General features: G+C 51.5%; 1 protein-coding gene across 2 annotated transcripts in view; it reads right to left on the bottom strand.

The window, feature by feature from the left end:
* The window catches only part of MYOM2 (myomesin 2), a 103,040-nt gene that overhangs the window by 74,775 nt on the left and 11,881 nt on the right, over window positions 1-16,384 (bottom strand). For both annotated transcript variants that reach the window (XM_005562519.4, XM_074000212.1), the window contains exons 5-10: window positions 16,207-16,364; window positions 14,752-14,844; window positions 4,498-4,586; window positions 4,367-4,417; window positions 1,574-1,738; window positions 528-689 (exon numbers count right to left, since the gene is read on the bottom strand). In XM_005562519.4, the coding sequence (XP_005562576.3) occupies window positions 528-689; window positions 1,574-1,738; window positions 4,367-4,417; window positions 4,498-4,586; window positions 14,752-14,844; window positions 16,207-16,364 (718 nt within the window). The remainder of the gene's footprint in view (window positions 1-527; window positions 690-1,573; window positions 1,739-4,366; window positions 4,418-4,497; window positions 4,587-14,751; window positions 14,845-16,206; window positions 16,365-16,384) is intronic.

The following is a 16,384-nucleotide window of genomic DNA, read 5'->3' as shown; positions in this document are numbered from 1 at the left end:
TCCCAAAGTGCTGGGATTACAGGCGTGAGCCACAGCTCCCGGCCACAAACGTCTTAAGCACAAGTTTCATTAAAGCGGTTGGTGGAGGTCACAGCACTGGCTGTCATCCTCACGTCTGTTTCTCTTAAGCCAAAGTCCAGAGGGAGTGGGTCGCTGGCAGGAGAGTAAGGAAGCTCTTCCCTGGGACTCCAACACTGTGCCCCTCTTTGTCCTCGGGCTACCTTCCCTGAGAATCAGTAAATCTGGTGCACTCACTCTTGGGAGCCATTTGTCAAATGCTCATGAGTATATGAACGAATGACGACTCTGGTCTATTCTGGATTGTGTCCTGATTCCTCTGTCTGCTCATCAGCAGGAAGCGCCTGGTGTGCCCGTGCACCGAGGGAAAATCGGTGCCACACGGGGGTCTCCAAGGATCAAAGTGGTCTCACACCCTCCTGACTCCTTTTCCCAGTGCCTCCTTCCTCCCAGGGCCACCTCCCCTCCCCGGCACACACAAGGTCTGCACCCTGACAACCCTGCCACACCTCTGACAAACAGGAAGGCGCTGTGGTCACTGACGCCGCCCCGAGACACGATGCGCAGGGTGTACAGGCCCTCGTCGTCCTTGTGCAGGTGGCTGAAGGACAGGGAGGCCTGGCCTTCTCCAAAGAACATCTTCGTCCACTTAGACTCTTTCACCAGCACATCTGAAAGAAAAAGCGTTAACACGCAAGGTTTGCATCCGAAATCACCCCGGCAGGCAAAGAAAGCCTGAGGACACCAGCGCCGTCTCAGAGCAGGACAGGGCAGTGCAGCTGCACACCACGGAAGGCAGAGCCTCAACCTGGTAAAATCCCAACAGCTGTACTTCATGGAAGCACATACATGAATGGAGCACCTACAGCCCAGAACACGGGCTGCCACCCACACAGCCCAGAGCACAGGCTGCCACCCCACAGCCCAGAGCACGGGCTGCCACTTGAGTGGGTAAAGGTGGGACATGCTGCAAGTGGCCGCCAGCTTTGTCCTCAGGTAAGCTGGGTTCACCTGGGGGCTCCCTGCTTCTCTGCTGAGTGGCCACTGCCCCAACCAGCTTCCTCTGCCCATAGGGAATCACAGGGGCGTGCGTCTGAAGGGGCTACTGTCACATCTCCAAAGAACCCAGCATAGACCCTCTGCATCACCAAACTCTGAAAACAAAATGACTGGACTGGAAGGAAGAAAAGAATCGTAATAGGACTAAGGTAGCATTTCTGTCTAGAGATAGTACACAAGCTGCTAACCAGCCCCTTCCATGCAGTAATGTGCATTAAACTCAATCTCAATAGCATGAGATCATTCTGTCTGTGGTCGCACGAGCCATCAGTCTCTAAGTGGCTGCTCTAGATTTGGGGTTTCTCTCCAGGATTCTCCTGGATGAAGTTCAAAGTCAATGGTGGGCCGCCAAGTTCTCTACAGTCCCTCAGTTTGTTCGGCTGCCTGGAGCTGACCCAGTGGTAGAGACAAAAGCCACATTGACACCCACATTTAAAGGACATTTCGACCCAAATCCTCCTGGCGTGTGCCCAGATCTGGGCTGTGTCCTACTCACCATCACGGTACCACTCGGCTCGCGGCTGCACCCGCTTCAGGTCCGGCGTCACCAGCATGGTGCACTTGAGAGTGACCGTCTCGCCTTCCCTCCTGAAGGTGACCCCAAACTTCTCCAAAAACTGGACGTCGAAGTGCGTGTACGGAATCACTGATGACAGGGGCACTGCACAGAAACGATGGAGGCTTTCAGGACCGAAGGGCAGAGAGCATCTTTGAAAGCAGACACACTCAGGCCATCACCACAAAAACATGTCTTTGTCACCACCCCACGGTGTGGAACACCCCAGCCAGGTCTGTGCTCCAGATGGAATATCTGTGTCCCAAATTCTAGGGTTGAATCCCTGACCTTCCGTGGGACGGTGTGAGGAAGTGAGGCCTTTGGAAGGCAATGAGGGTGGGATGAGATCATGAGAGCTGGGCCCCAGGACGGGGATGAGCGCCCTTGGAAGAGGAGGAAGAGGCCAGACCTTCCTCCCTTCCACGTGAGGACGCCATGAGCAGGTGCCGTCAGCAACTCAGGAGGAGGGTTCTCACCAGAAGCTACGCCTGCTGAGTGTCAGGCTTCTGCCTCCAGAACAGAGAGGATAAGTGCTTATTGTTCATAAACTGCCCCGGCCATGGCGTGTTGTTCCAGCAGCCGGAGCTGAGACAAGCCACTGCTGAAGAATTAAATGTCACAAAGTCGACCTGGTGGTGTCGTTAGAGGCAGGGCTAAGAACCTGATCGTGTGTGAAGACTAAAGGTTTAAGTCCAACCTCAGCCCCAGACTGTGGCTTCTGGCAAGTCACATGGACTTGGAGGCCACGGCTGCCTCCTCTTCAAAACAAACGGTGGTGTTTGTATCCATAGAGTTTAGAGTTCGCCCAAATGAAGTAACTAGATCCAGAAGTGTCAGCCTGGTTAAATTTCAAAAATATGTGTGGTAGGGGGAGTACATACATGTCAGGAAAAAATCTATACTGAATTTTTAAAACCAAAAAAAACTGTATGATTTACAGATATATGCACGTAAGGAAGTTTAAACAACAGCCACAGGCCGGGTATGGTGGCTCATGTCTATAATCCTAGCACTTTGGGAGGCCAAGGCGGGAGGATCACTTGAGCCCAGGAGTTTAAGACCAACATGGGCAACATGGTGAAACTGCATCTCTACAAAATACAAAAAAAACAAATGAGCCAGGTTTGGTGACACACACCTGTAGTCCCAGCTACTTGGGAGGTTGATTCCTTGAGCCAGGGAGATCAAGGCTGCAGTGAGCCAAGATCGCACCACTGCACTCCAGCCTGGGTGACAGAGTGAGACCCTGTCTCAAAAATAAATAAATAAATAAAAATAAAAAATTTAAAAAGCCACTGCAAATGCCAGGACGGTGTGGGAGACGGACAGGAGCAGCATTGGGTGCTTTCATCATTTCTGTGATTGTTTCAGCTCTTGGAAAACAACTGAAGCTACCCTGAATGGTACAGTGTACAATAGCTAATGTTGTGTTATGTAAATTGGACTTCGATGAAAAACAAGTGAAGCAAAAATAGCAAGATATTTCCCCCTGTCAAACACGGGTGGTGAACACATGAGCATTCTTACATGGTGATCTATGCTGTACCTGCACCATGGTTCTTGTTTAGGAAGATAAAATGTTCATAGGTAGGAGAAACTCCGGGATGGGACCAGGTGACCGCCAGGACCTGCCCAGCTCATCAGTGCCTGGGGCACCTCTCCACACAGACTCCGTGCTGTCCTGAGGGCCAGAACTGCACACAGACGCCCAGATCTCCCGGCCTCCCCAGGCTCACCTTGGCCCGGTCCCTGCCTGCCCTTTGGTGGTCTTGGAGGCTCACCGAGTGTTGAATGTAGCCCAGCAATAAAAGTCACACAGAAATAGCAAGCGGAGGCCACGCCCACAGTGTCCAGCAGCTGCCAGGAGGCTCCACCCTCCATCGTCACTTTGGTCAACTCTCCACTCCCAGCACGCGGCCCGGAGCATCTAAGCCTTGCATTACAGTAAAATCAGTGCTTCCATCGGAATGTACGGTTCCTTCCTGGGAAGTTCAGGCCAATTCTAAAACTCACTCCCAAGCCATAAACAAGCTGCATTGAAAGTGCATCCATCATGTCCCAGTTCTCAGATGCCCTCATGGGGACCTCCTCACCTCACCCAGCATGGGTCACCCAGCACCACGGGACGGCGAGGGTGAAGCCAGCCCAGGACCAGAGACGGCTTCGCCTCATTACAGGGCCACGGCAGGTCCCAGGCCTGGGGCGGGTTTCTGGGCCAAAGCCTGCTGCACTGCCCTCATTTTGACCTGAAGTTTTTTGTTACAAGGACCAAGAGACTTTTGGAGGAAAAAAAAAACAAAAAACACCATCTCTCCTTAAACACAAAACAGCAACGGGATGCATTCAGGTCAAGAATTTGAATGTGTCTCTTTTTTCCAATTCAAAAATGTAGTCTCTCCAAGTGATGTTTTCACCAGTCTAAAAATACCGCCTAGCCATAGAATGACATGGGAACAAATTGTCAGCACGCTAACACCGGTCAGGAGAAACTTGGAGGAGTTTTCTGAAATATGATTTTTGTAAAAAAGAGTTGGCCCTTAGGTGTGAACCCGGGAGGCGCGGCTTGCCGTGAGCCGAGATGGCACCACTGCACTCCAGCCTGGGTGACAGAGCGAGACTCTGTCCCAAAAAAAAAAAAAAAAAAGATTTGGCCCTTAGGAAACCATGTTTTCAAATTGTCTGCTATGTCACTAAACATTTCACCACACAGAAAGGAAACGAAAACCCACTTACATCCTATCGGGAGTCCCACCGAACGGAACGGTTCCTCGTCTCCCCGGAACCCTGCAAGACAGTGAAGTGAGCACAGCAAGAAAGAGAAAAGCAGGAGGAAGGCGCTCCGTGAAAGCCCACCCGACACTCACTTCTCACCACCACCGCTGCGTTGGTGGACACCTGTCCGTGGGCGTTGGTGGCCACTGCTGAGTACGTCGCGGTGTCGTCAAAGTCTGCCCTTGGAGAGAAAAAGCGAGAGAAAGTCTGTGGGACCGTCCTGTAAAAGTCAGTGACCCGGATTGCACAAAAGCATTCCTCGAAAGCAAATCACATGGCGTGGGTTATTTGTTCATGAGTGATTTGTACAAGAACAATGCCAGCTCTGTCCTTGGAAAGGTGAGGCAGCACTCGGTATTAATTATAGACACAGATGAAGGCCTGATCCCAGACGATGGTGTAGCTTTGGCCTTCAGAATAAAATGGTACTGGCACTCCTGAAAATCCTTTGTTCATTCTCAAGGAGAAGTCTCTATTCCATTCTGGTCCATTTTTACTACCTCTATAGAATGTGAGGCTTCATCTTGTCAATGGACAGCCTCCCGCGACCTCAAGTTCCAGCAGAACCACTCGTGATAGGGTGATACAGAGCCTGTGGGGGAAAGCCTTGGACCCGCTCCGTGTAGGAGCAAGGATGCTGCTAGAGAAGAAGACAGAGCGCTGCTTCAGGGAGGCCCTGAACCATGGCGGCAGGTCCATTCCATGAGGGAGCTGTTCCCACGCAGGGAGTTGTTCCCAGGTGGGCAATCCATCCCATGACAGTTCTAAGGTAGTCCAGGAGCTTGAGCTTTGCTCCACTCTCCCAGGCGATCCTGGTGCACAGGGGCATTGAGGGGCTGCCCTCGGAATGCTCTCCGCCTGGTGCACACAGGCATTGAAGAGCTGCCCCTGGGATGCTGTGCGTCTCCGCCTGGTGCACACGGGCACTGAGGGGCCGCCCTCGGAATGCTCTCTGCCTGGTGCACACGGGCACTGAAGAACTGCGCCCGGGATGCCCCCCACCTGTGCATGCAGGCATTGAGAAGCTGCACCTGGGATGCTCCCCACCCTTTAATGCCCCTGGGATGAGAATCCCAGAATGAAGCCGCTGAGAACCCATCAAAGCCCTCAACACAGCTTGTGCCTGGCACACACAAAGGGTTCCAAGGTGCAAACAGAGACCGATTAACTCCTAAGTGACAAGCTCCCTGTTCCAAAAGCCGATTCTACAGCCCGACCCGGCTCCCCAGCAGGATTCCCATGCTCATAAGAAGCTACGTCCAGAATCCCAAAGTAATATGATCCCCAGATACGAATCACCCACTCAAGGGTGTATTGAAATGTCTGAGTTGGACTCTACCTGAGACACTGATGTATGTTTACCCCTGGGGAAAAAACAAACAAAAACAAAAAAACATGACTTAGGAATAGCCAGAGACCCCAGGCTCACAAACCCCAAGTCCCTGTGGGGGTGGGTCTTCCGCTTCCCCTTATCCATGGCACTAAAGCTAAAACTTCTTCTCTTGGCTGTGAACTGTCTTCCCACCAGCTTCCCCAGGAAACGGAGACAAGAGGGGGTAAGGAAGAGGCGCTGAGATCAGCTGAGCTTTTACTCAACACTAAGTCCTCTTCAGGTCACGTTACGTCAGCATTTCCATGTTCATCCCCAAGTAGCCTCGAAATAGACGTCATTATCCCGCTAGGATGGTGAGCAAGCAACATGGCAAGCTAAGAAGCTAGGTTAACAAGGTCCACGTGACTCCAAAATTGCATTCTTTCTGGCAGCTCCTTTCCAAGCCATGGACACCTGAGCAGAATCTTAATCTGGGAAAAGAAACAACACAAAAAGTCCCCACTTTTGAGAAAAGCAAGAGTTACTCAAGTCTGACTTTTCAAATGCATCAAGAAGCCAGTGCCTCCAGAGACAAAATCCATTCCTGCGAAGTCATCAGTAATTTTATTTTCTTCTCTGTTCCACTAGGAGCTGAACATATTTTCTCAGACCAAAAATTTCCATTTCTCCAACAAAAGGGAAACAGCGTGTCTGAGACCTGTGCTATTACCAAGAATTCTTTCCCCTCCTCCTGAAGTTCAAATCCAGCCTCAATATGTCAGAGAAAGCCATCCGGTCTCCCTGGCTGCCACCGCTCAAGGGACAAGGACACCCAGAGCCCGGTCCGGGTAGATCTTCAAACCAAGAGCATTATCTTCTAGTTCACCTTGGAGGAATACAAGCCAAACTACAAAATCATCAGCAAAGCTACAATTCCAGCCTGAACTCATTAGAAGCTACACTGCTATGCAATTTCCAGATTCACCACAAGTACAGCCATGTCTCCGGGGCAAAGTAACAGTGTGTGTAAAACACATAAAAATCCCATAAGTAGAGGCTTTCTCCAATGCTAAGCGTTAACAACCTGTGCTGATCTACCCATATAATTCACACATAATACTCGTATACACATTCCCACAGGGAGCGTAACCTGCCGCTGCCTCTCGGAACATGCCTGGGACTGGGTTCCGGGGTGGAAGGAGGAGCTGCTTCTCTGCGGAACCCATGGGCATTTCTCCATTTTGTTTGTTTGTTTTGTGCTCGTGTTTCTTCTTCTAAATAATAAAACCATTATGTTTTCATAAATGCATTCTCCAAACCCAAAGATATTCTTTTGGGATTCGCCCTCACCCTTCCTCTCCAACAATCCCACCCCCACTAGCAATAACACAACAGATTAGAGAAACAAGGGCGACAGCCTCCCACAGGCACTGCTGGAAGGATTCAAATGCCAGTGTATATGGAAGTGAGCAAGGCGGTCTGTAAAAATCTGCTTGATCAGAATCTGCTGACCTGGAGCCTGTCCTATGAATGCACAATCCAGGTGGACTCAGACTCGCAAGGAGGGAGCCATTAAACCAGAGAAGCACAGAGCAGGTGCACGGGCAGTTCCCATGCAGGAACCGCCGGACGTGACCCTGCTGGACCAGGGCAGGACTCACGGGATGTGACCTGGCTGGACAAGGGCACGGGCTGTCCCCAAGCCCAGCAGGTCACCGTCATGACCAGTTCCTGAGTGAGGAGGGGTGAATGTCTTGACCCACCCTTGTCCTCGAGGAGCGGGAGTGTGGGCTGCATGGACGGGGCTGCAGCCAGTCCCCTCAAAAACCCTGCTGCTGCCTGTTACGTAACATCGACGGCATTCACGCTGCGCCCCACAGCTCTCAACTCAAAACTCCCCTGCGTGCTGCACGTTCCTTCTTCCGTGCGTTTTAGCCGTTTTTAAACTGTGGTGTCAGTGTAGACTCAGCACATCACACACCGGTCAGGCATCGAAGCCCAACTCGAACCTCACGCAGTCACTTAACTCACGGGTACTGGGGCCTCGGGCAGAGCTTCTCCTACCACCTCTGTGTAATCGGATAATATTCTGAGATGTCAAGGTAAAAATGTTTTCACTTGCAACTACTTGTCTGGGATTCAGGATTTTTTTCAATATGAGGCAATAAGAAGAAGAGAGAAGAAGAAGAAACCTTGAGCAATAAGAAGATATAAGAAAACTCAGGGCACAAATAGTTACCGAGGCTCTTTTTTCTGAGACGGAGTCTCACTCTGTCACTGGGGCTGAAGTGCAGTGGCGCGATCTTGGCTCACTTCAATCTCCGCTTCCCAGGTTCAAGCAATTCTCCTGCCTCAGCCTCCCGAGTAGCTGGGATTACAGGTGCGCGCCACCACACCCAGCTAATTTTTTGTATTTTTAGTAGAGATGGGGTTTCACCATGTTGGCCAGGCTGGTCTCAAACTCCTAACCTCGTGATTCACCTGCCTCAACCTCCCAAAACGCTGGGATTACAGGCGTGAGCCACCATGCCCAGCCTGCCAAGGTTCTTACACACCAGCAGCTGCCAGCCTCAAATTCTCCTTCCAAATCGGTGCCTTCATGAGACCAGCCCAATCATTCTTATCTACTGACTTTCCAAGAAACACATCGAGGGTGTTTTAGACTTCTAGAGTACATGTATTGAGCACCCACAGCTTACTAGGTTTACTTTGGTGATTAAATAAAACAATGTATTTGCAAACACTTTGTAGTTTCATCATGTAATGTTCATCTTACGTATCAGTAATTAAGAGACAGTAGCTGAATTCCTGATCCAAAAGTTCAAAGATGATTCCTTCTGGCCTCTCCTCCACAGAAATCCCTCCTTGCCCTTATGGTCCTATATAGCAGCACAATTTCCAAGTCTTTTGAGAACTGCCACAAATTGCTGTTTCACAGCTCCTTGGCAGGGGATAGCTGGGAGGGGCCCAGGAACGGGATAAACCTTGTCTTAGAATGGAGGAAATAGGATCACTGGTGCCAGGAGAGGAGAAGGAGGAGGGGGATGTGTCTCCCAGGCCAGCAGCCTCTCCCAAAGGGCAGGGAGCTTGTTTTTCAATTGACTTAAGGCATTAAGATCCCAGGGGAGTGCAGCCTCACGCATTAGCACTGATTAGCTCGTCAAATCACCAATTAGCACTTGGTGCTCAGAGGCAGCAGCCACTGGGGAAGAAGCCCTCCATCCACTTCGCCGCCCGCAGCGACTGATGCAAAACGCTGGGGCTCCTGAGCATGGATTCCGAAGAGAATTGATTCTGAAGACAGCGCTCTCCTTCCTCCTGTAAGGAGACCCATCACCCGAGCAAAGATCCCGACCCACTGACGATGGCGGTGGCCCCAGTCCATCCAGGGTGTGCCCCGCTAAGGAGCTTGCAGTCACCCCCAGGGTGGGCACGGGTGAGTCAGGCCTTCTGTTTATGGTCCCCGCTATCTCACCCTTTTCTATTTCTCTTTCGTCCTTGTTTCATGCTGTGTGATATGTGTTGGAACACAGGTCCCTGTGTAGATTATAAACAAACGCACAGACCTGCCCTGGGAGGGAGGTAAGGGTGAAACGGGGTTTGGGGGGTTTGCCCCCTGGCTGCCCCGAGGCCGGGAAACAGGGGGCCTGGGCGGAGGACGGAGCAGACCCGGGAGGAAGGTCAGCCACTCTCGCGTGGAGACTTCCTCAGCTTAGCCTTTGTCCACTCGGGATTTGGAGGCAAATCACAGCTTTGGTCCATGGGCAGTTCCCAAAGGACCCCAGTCTTCCTTCCCTTCCCGAGGCCCCACACAAGCACTCGGCTCACCCTCAGTCTAATTCCAGCCTTTGCTTCATGCTGTGAGAACTTGCAAGCGAGTGAGGGAGAGGCAAGGGTTTTATTTTCTGTTCGGACAGGTTCCCAGAATAGACGGAGAGAGTCTTCTCTGGTCTCAATTTATATAAACGTCCATGGGGCCCTTTGCCATCCCAGAGTCTCTGTTTAAAGGCCCCCAAAACAACCCCCTGGGAGAAGTGGTTCTGTCCTGTCTTGAAGATGAGCAGACATGAGGTTAAGTGCCATATCGATTCTCATGGGCCTCATGTTCTCACATTGTAAGCGGTGATGACACTGGATTTGTAATTTAATTAAATCAAAATGTAAATAGCAAACTCTACAAATAAAGTACAAGAAGTGTTTCACCCTAAAATAATTCAGCAAGGAGTGAGTGGGGAGTGAGCCTGTTACTTATGGAAAACCAGATAGATTGTTCTATTATAAATATTTTTATAAAAATATAAGAACATCATATTCTTTGAAGAATGAGGGCTCACATCCTGAGTCCCATGAGAAAATCTTGCGCGCATATAAAACATTACCAATTACAAATTTAAAATCAAATAGTGCCAACGGGGAGCTGCTTTTTCGGCACTTGAAGAATTCAGCTTACAGCGGCCAAAGAATATTCATAGGAATAAATGTCACTCATCTCACAGATGGAAAAGCTCATTCCTGAGCCAATGAAGACGTGGGTGCCAACACATTCCACCCCTGAAAATGGCCACAGATCCGATGACCGGCGGCTCAGCAGTTTGGAATGAATAGCTGAGACAAGCTGTAATTTGTGGGCTTATCTCATTGCTCTTTTCCTGAAGCATATTAACATTTCATTTGTTTGGAGCTTCCCAGGACCAAGAAGAATACTGAGAGAAAAGTTGGTCTTGGAAATTTCCTTTTCCCAAGTTTCCCAAATACTTGCATATTCAGGCAAAATCCAAGTCCATCAGAGGAGACCTATATTTGGGGATCATGGAGTCGTGGTGTTCCCGGGGCGGATTAAACAACTTTATCTCACAAATGAGTCCATTCCGTTCAAAGCCCATACGGTTCCCAAGGTAAAGTTTGAATGTTGCCAACACCAGAGTCAATGTGACATTTTTCATTCTTGAGAAAGGAATATCGTTATTTTCTTTTTAAAACGATTATTGGAACACAGCTTGGGAACAAGCTGATCTGGAACTCAGACCAACCTACTTACCCCTAAACAGTCACGGCACACACAGGGTAGAAAGCAGACAGCCCCACACACCCACGAGCTGTCCGAAATGAAGGCAGATGGTCTCTTGCCAGACATGACGGCCCACGGTCTATTAAAACTCCCACAACTTTCGGAAATTCAAGGAGAGAAAGTTTCTCCCTGAAAAACTTGGAGAGGTTGCCGGGTGAGGCATCCCGTGCAGCCTGTGCCTAACTCCCCTGCCCACGCCAGGGCTCACCCCGCTGTGACGGCCACAGCTCTGAGAATACTTGGACCCCTCTCTTCACTAATGTCCAGTCGAGCCCAGCAGCAAATCCTGCTAGCTCTACCCTCAAAATCTGCCCAGAGCACCCGCTTCTTCCCGCTGCCCTGTGCCCTCCTGCTCCCAGGCCCCTGGTCCTTCCTGGATTCTGGCCAGGGCTCCCCACCAGGCCTGCTAGGCCCTGCAGCCTGTCTGCAGTCAGAGTGATCCTCTCGAGGTGAAGGTCACATCCTTCCTTCTCCCCTCAGCCCTCTGGGGTCTCCCTGCCTCCCTCCAGCAAAACCAATGTCCTTACAATGGCCCACGGGGTCCCCTGATCTGCAGGGCCACTGGCTATGCCTGTGACAGCTTGTCCCCTGCCAACCCTCTAGCCCGGGACCCCTGATGCACCTCTCAGAGCCTCTGTGACAGGGGCCCACCCACTCCACAGCTCTGGGTCCTCTACTGGCCTTCAAGCCTTGCTCACGTGACATCTCCATGAAGGTCCACCTGGCGTCTATTTCACACCACAACGCGCCGCAGCCCCTCCCCGTGCCCAGCACTGCTGCTGTGGCTGGCTCTGTCCTTCCCTCACAATTGCCTCCTGATGCCAGAGAGTGGGACCTGGAAGGCGGTATCCAGGTCTTGACCCCTGAATCCTCCCGAGCCTCCAGGACAGCACCAGGCACAGAGCAGGCTCTCTGTGAGCAGGGCCGAGGAGCCTGCCAGAGGGACAGCTTTCATAGAGAAACGCAGATTTATCTGGGGAAACGAGGCAGGATGCCCCGCAAATTTCAATCTCAACTATCGCCTTTCAACAACCAACTCTAGTGAATCTGCAGCGGGCGGACAGTTCCAGCAGGAGAAAGGCCGCAGGCCTCATGCAGGCTCCTTGGAAGAGGGGGCAGGAGGGAGCCTCACCCAGAGGAGCTGGCGGACCCCCGACTCAGGGAGGGCACCACCGGGCAGACGCCATGCTCAGGCCACCCTCACCCAGAGGAGCTGGTGGACCCCCGACTCAGGGAGGGCACCACCAGGCACATGCCATGCCCAGGCCACCCTCACCCAGAGGAGCTGGCGGACCCCCGACTCAGGGAGGGCACCACCGGGCAGATGCCATGCTCAGGCCACCGGGGCGAGCATCAGGAAGAACTGGCTCAAGCCACAGCCCCAGGCAGAATCAGAAATAGGAGGAAGGGAAGGCAGGAAGAGGAAGAGTTGGTGAGGATGCTGGGCGAGGGCACAGGGCAGGAGCCAGACTTTCCGCCAGGCTGGAGGGGACAAAGACTAGTCTCTTACTAAACGCCAGGCTGGAGGGGACGGAGATACCCTCCCTCACTAAACACCGGGCTGGAGGGGACGGAGACGCCCCCCCTCACTAAACACCGGGATGGACGGGGACAGACACCCCCCCTCACTAAACACCGGGCTGGAGGGGACGGAGACGCCCTCCCTCACTAAACACCGGGCTGGAGGGGACGGAGACGCCCTCCCCTCACTAAACACCGGGCTGGATGGGGACGGAGACGCCCCCCCTCACTAAACACCGGGCTGGAGGGGACGGAGACGCCCCCCCTCACTAAACACCGGGCTGGATGGGGACGGAGACGCCCCCCCTCACTAAACACCGGGCTGGAGGGGACGGAGACGCCCCCCCTCACTAAACACCGGGCTGGAGGGGACGGAGACGCCCCCCCTCACTAAACACCGGGCTGGAGGGGACGGAGACGCCCCCCCTCACTAAACACCAGGCTGGAGGGGACGGAGACGCCAGAGACACCCTCCCTCACTAAACACCAGGCTGGAGGGACGGAGACGCCCTCCCTCACTAAACACCGGGCTGGAGGGGACGGAGACGCCCTCCCTCACTAAACCGGAGACAACTCATTGGAACCCTCTTCTGGACCAGTCCCCATGCTCGGTGGGCCCTCAAGAGTAAGAATCCCACCAGCTCAGCCAAGCTCAAGCCCCTCCCTTGACAGCAGATGGGCTCCTCACCCCTTCATCCCCAGGGATGTCTGACGGCCCCAGCCTGCCTTCAGCCGGAACCCTGCCGGGGAGGCTCGGCGTGAACCCCGTCACCCCCGTCTCTCTGAGTAATTTCCCATCCACCCTACCCTGCTCCCTGGTCTCACTCCCACTTTCCTGCTGTACTCAGAGCTGAGCCCGGTTTCTCTCCCTGTGGTCCTGGAAGAAAGTCTTTCTTAACGTCCTGAACAAGTGTCAAGATAACTTTTTAACAGGATCCAATGTATAAAAGCTTTAAAAAACAAAAAACAAACAAACAGAAAAACCAAGACTTTCACTCGAAGCAGGCTTCTGGGGAGAAGAGGCAGGGATGATCACCTTCTGAGCTCCTCCGAGCTCCCTCTGGGAATCAGTGGGCACCTTTTCCTCTGAAGAAACGAGGCCTAACAATGACACACTCACTGCTTTACAGTTTAGTCAGAATAAAATCAATCAAATCGTATATTCCAATGTCTCGCTTACTTTTTACCTTATTAATATCCCTCATGTTTTCCTAGAAGGGATTTGATATAACTGACCACACATACAAGCACACACCCCCCAAACATCCCATTATATATATAAACATATATATATAAACATATATAAACACAAAGTGCATCTTCTTGCAGCAACTCTGTGAGTCCTATAGCGAAGATAAAATTGTTACTGTCTCTTGATAATTGTTTTCAGGAGACGTTAATGGCTTATCCAAAGTCACACGGTAAATGTGGCCTTCTGGCTCCTGGACAAGGGTGTGCTCCTTAAGTTCTATAACAGGCTGTCAGGTTCACTGGAAAAATTAACATTAGAGCCATGGGAAGGTGCCATGATACACTACTGGTGAAAAAAGCTGACTTGTGTAATGTCAGGGTCCTTTGTGAAAAGTAAAAACCGTGTATACAGAGAAACAGAAAAAGAACAGCAGGGTCTCACTTTTATTTAAAAAATGAAATGTGTGGGCCGGGGGCAGCGGGTCAAGCCTGTAATCCCAGCACTTTGGGAGGACGAGGTGGGCAGATCACCTGAGGTCGGGAGTTCGAGACCAGCCTGACCGACATGGAGAAACCACATCTCTACTAAAAATACAAAATTAGTTGGGTGTGGTGGCCCATGCCTGTCATCCCCCCACTACTCGGGAGGCTGAGGCAGGAGAATCGCTTGAACCTGGGAGGTGGAGGTTGTGGTGAGCCGAGACCGTGCCACTGCACTCCAGTCTGGGCAACAAGAGTGAAACTCTGTCTCAAAAAAAAAAAGAAGTGTGTGTGTCACGTGAGAAAAGAAGAAATGCCAGCTATACAGCAACATACTGGGTGCTGGATGTACAGATGATTGTCTTTCTTTTATTTGTCTACATTTCATATACTTTTTTGATTTTTTATAAGAAAATCAAGGTTATTATTTTTTGAACAGTCTGAACTTAGGGTGTGTTACTCGAACCTGGCAGCAGGTGTCAGTGAAACCTTCTTGCACTGCATGGAGGCCTTTCCACCCCGATGCCGTTACCTTTCCCTAAACTATCCACTGTCTTTATTCCCAGAGTTTGCATTCCTCTGGCCAGACACGAAGGAAAAACAAAGGGAAGCTTCCAGCACCAGTACCATTAACTCATAAATGCTATTTAAAGTCACCCGGGGTGCAAACAGACAGGTGTGATTTGGCCTCCAGTTACCCATCTGACTTCTTCTTTGGGGTCTGCAGTGCTGATTACTGGACACCAGTGTCCAGAGCCCCCACCGCGGCCATACCTGTTGATCTGCAACGTGTGCACACCATAGTTGCTCTCAATTCTGTACTTTCCCGGTTCAGCCGCCTGGCAAATCAGACTGCCATCTTTGTACCTAAATGAGGAAAACACGTTTTTAGTTTAAAGGCAGAGTTGTTATTTTGTGTGTGTGCAATTCTGCCCCAGCTCCCCCGCGCCCCTCGGACGTGCTGCTGCCCATTTCTGCATGTTTCCCTTAGAGCCTCAGGTGGAAGGAGGACACAGCCCTGAGGGTGCGGCCCAGAGCTCGCACTGATTTTGATTTCTAAGGCGAGAGCAGCACTTGCCTCATTCAGACTCTCAGGGGATTCCCCACCTGGCAGATCCAACACCTGCTTGACTTTTGTTGGGAATTCAGGACTTGTCATTCCATGAGGAAAACTGGGGTGCTGGGTCCCGGACCCACCTACTTAAGCTGCAGTGGAGCTAGTGTCTCAGGGAGTTCTGCGGGACCTAACGCACTGACCCTGGGGAAGGGAAGCTGGCTTCATGGCTCCATCCAGAAGGCAGGACCACATCCACCCTGGCACCTCCACATCACGAGCAGGCGAGCCTCCGCCTCCCAAGCCTGCCTTCCAGAGAACCTCAGCATCCAGCCATCAGCCACAATGCGCCCGGTCTGTGGCTCAGAGTCCCAACCCCACGTATAAATGCACATAGATCTAGGTATAACTTTAGCAATACATGTTGATACAAAAAGGGTCTCAAGGGCTTAAAGATGTAATTCTTCAATTATCACAGCTTGATTAACTGCAGCCCTGCGGTCCCAAAGCTTCAGAGTTTACGCTTTCCACTTATGAGTTTTTCACATTGAAAAGCAGACTCTCCAGCTCTGTGTACCTTCAGCAATCACGCGTGTGCTCTTGCAAACAGGACGACAGCCAGGCTCATTTCAGGGCAGTGACTTTTAAATAAAACCCTCTGGCCAGGCACATGGCTCACGCCTGTCATCCCAGCACTTTGGGAGGCCAAGGCAGGTAGATCACTTGAGGTCAGGAGTTCAAGATCAGCCTGGCCAACATGATGAAAACCCATCTCTACTAAAAATACAAAAATTAGCCAGGTGTGGTGGCGTGCACCTGTGGCCCCAGCTACTTAGGAGGCTGAGGCAGGAGAATCGCTCGAACCAGGGAAGTGGAGGTTGCAATGAGCTGAGATTGCACCATCTTATTCCAGCCTGGGCAACAGAGCAAGACTCCATCTCAAAAAAAAAAAAAAAAGCCCTTGAAAAATTTGTGGACTCAATGTCATGAAAATTAAAATGTGTGCATATTAGTTAAAGTGGATGTTCAGAGTTTCTATAAACATATTTCCGCATAAAGTTTCAACGCAAGCAGCCTCCAGCACAGGCTCAATGGCATTGGTCTCCTTAACTAGGATGTTTCTTAACGAAAACGCAGAACGGACTTCTTAACCCCCTAGGAACAGAGCGCCTCACCACTGCACCACGGGTGTGGGAAATCCTTGCACAGTAAAACAAAGCGTCACAGACATCCTCTCCCAGACGGTGTGGGATCGCAGCCGCACCAGGATCTCAGGAGCCCTGCTTATCCGCTCTTCGAATGTGTGTCTCTCCCAGGCCAGCTTGTCCTCCATCTGCCCCAAGAAGCAAGGAT

Source organism: Macaca fascicularis, chromosome 8 (genome assembly GCF_037993035.2).
Source record: "Macaca fascicularis isolate 582-1 chromosome 8, T2T-MFA8v1.1".
In the NCBI taxonomy this organism is placed as follows: domain Eukaryota; kingdom Metazoa; phylum Chordata; class Mammalia; order Primates; family Cercopithecidae; genus Macaca; species Macaca fascicularis.
The sequence above is the reverse complement of the archived record's forward strand: the minus strand, read 5'-3'. Positions and strand labels throughout refer to the sequence as shown.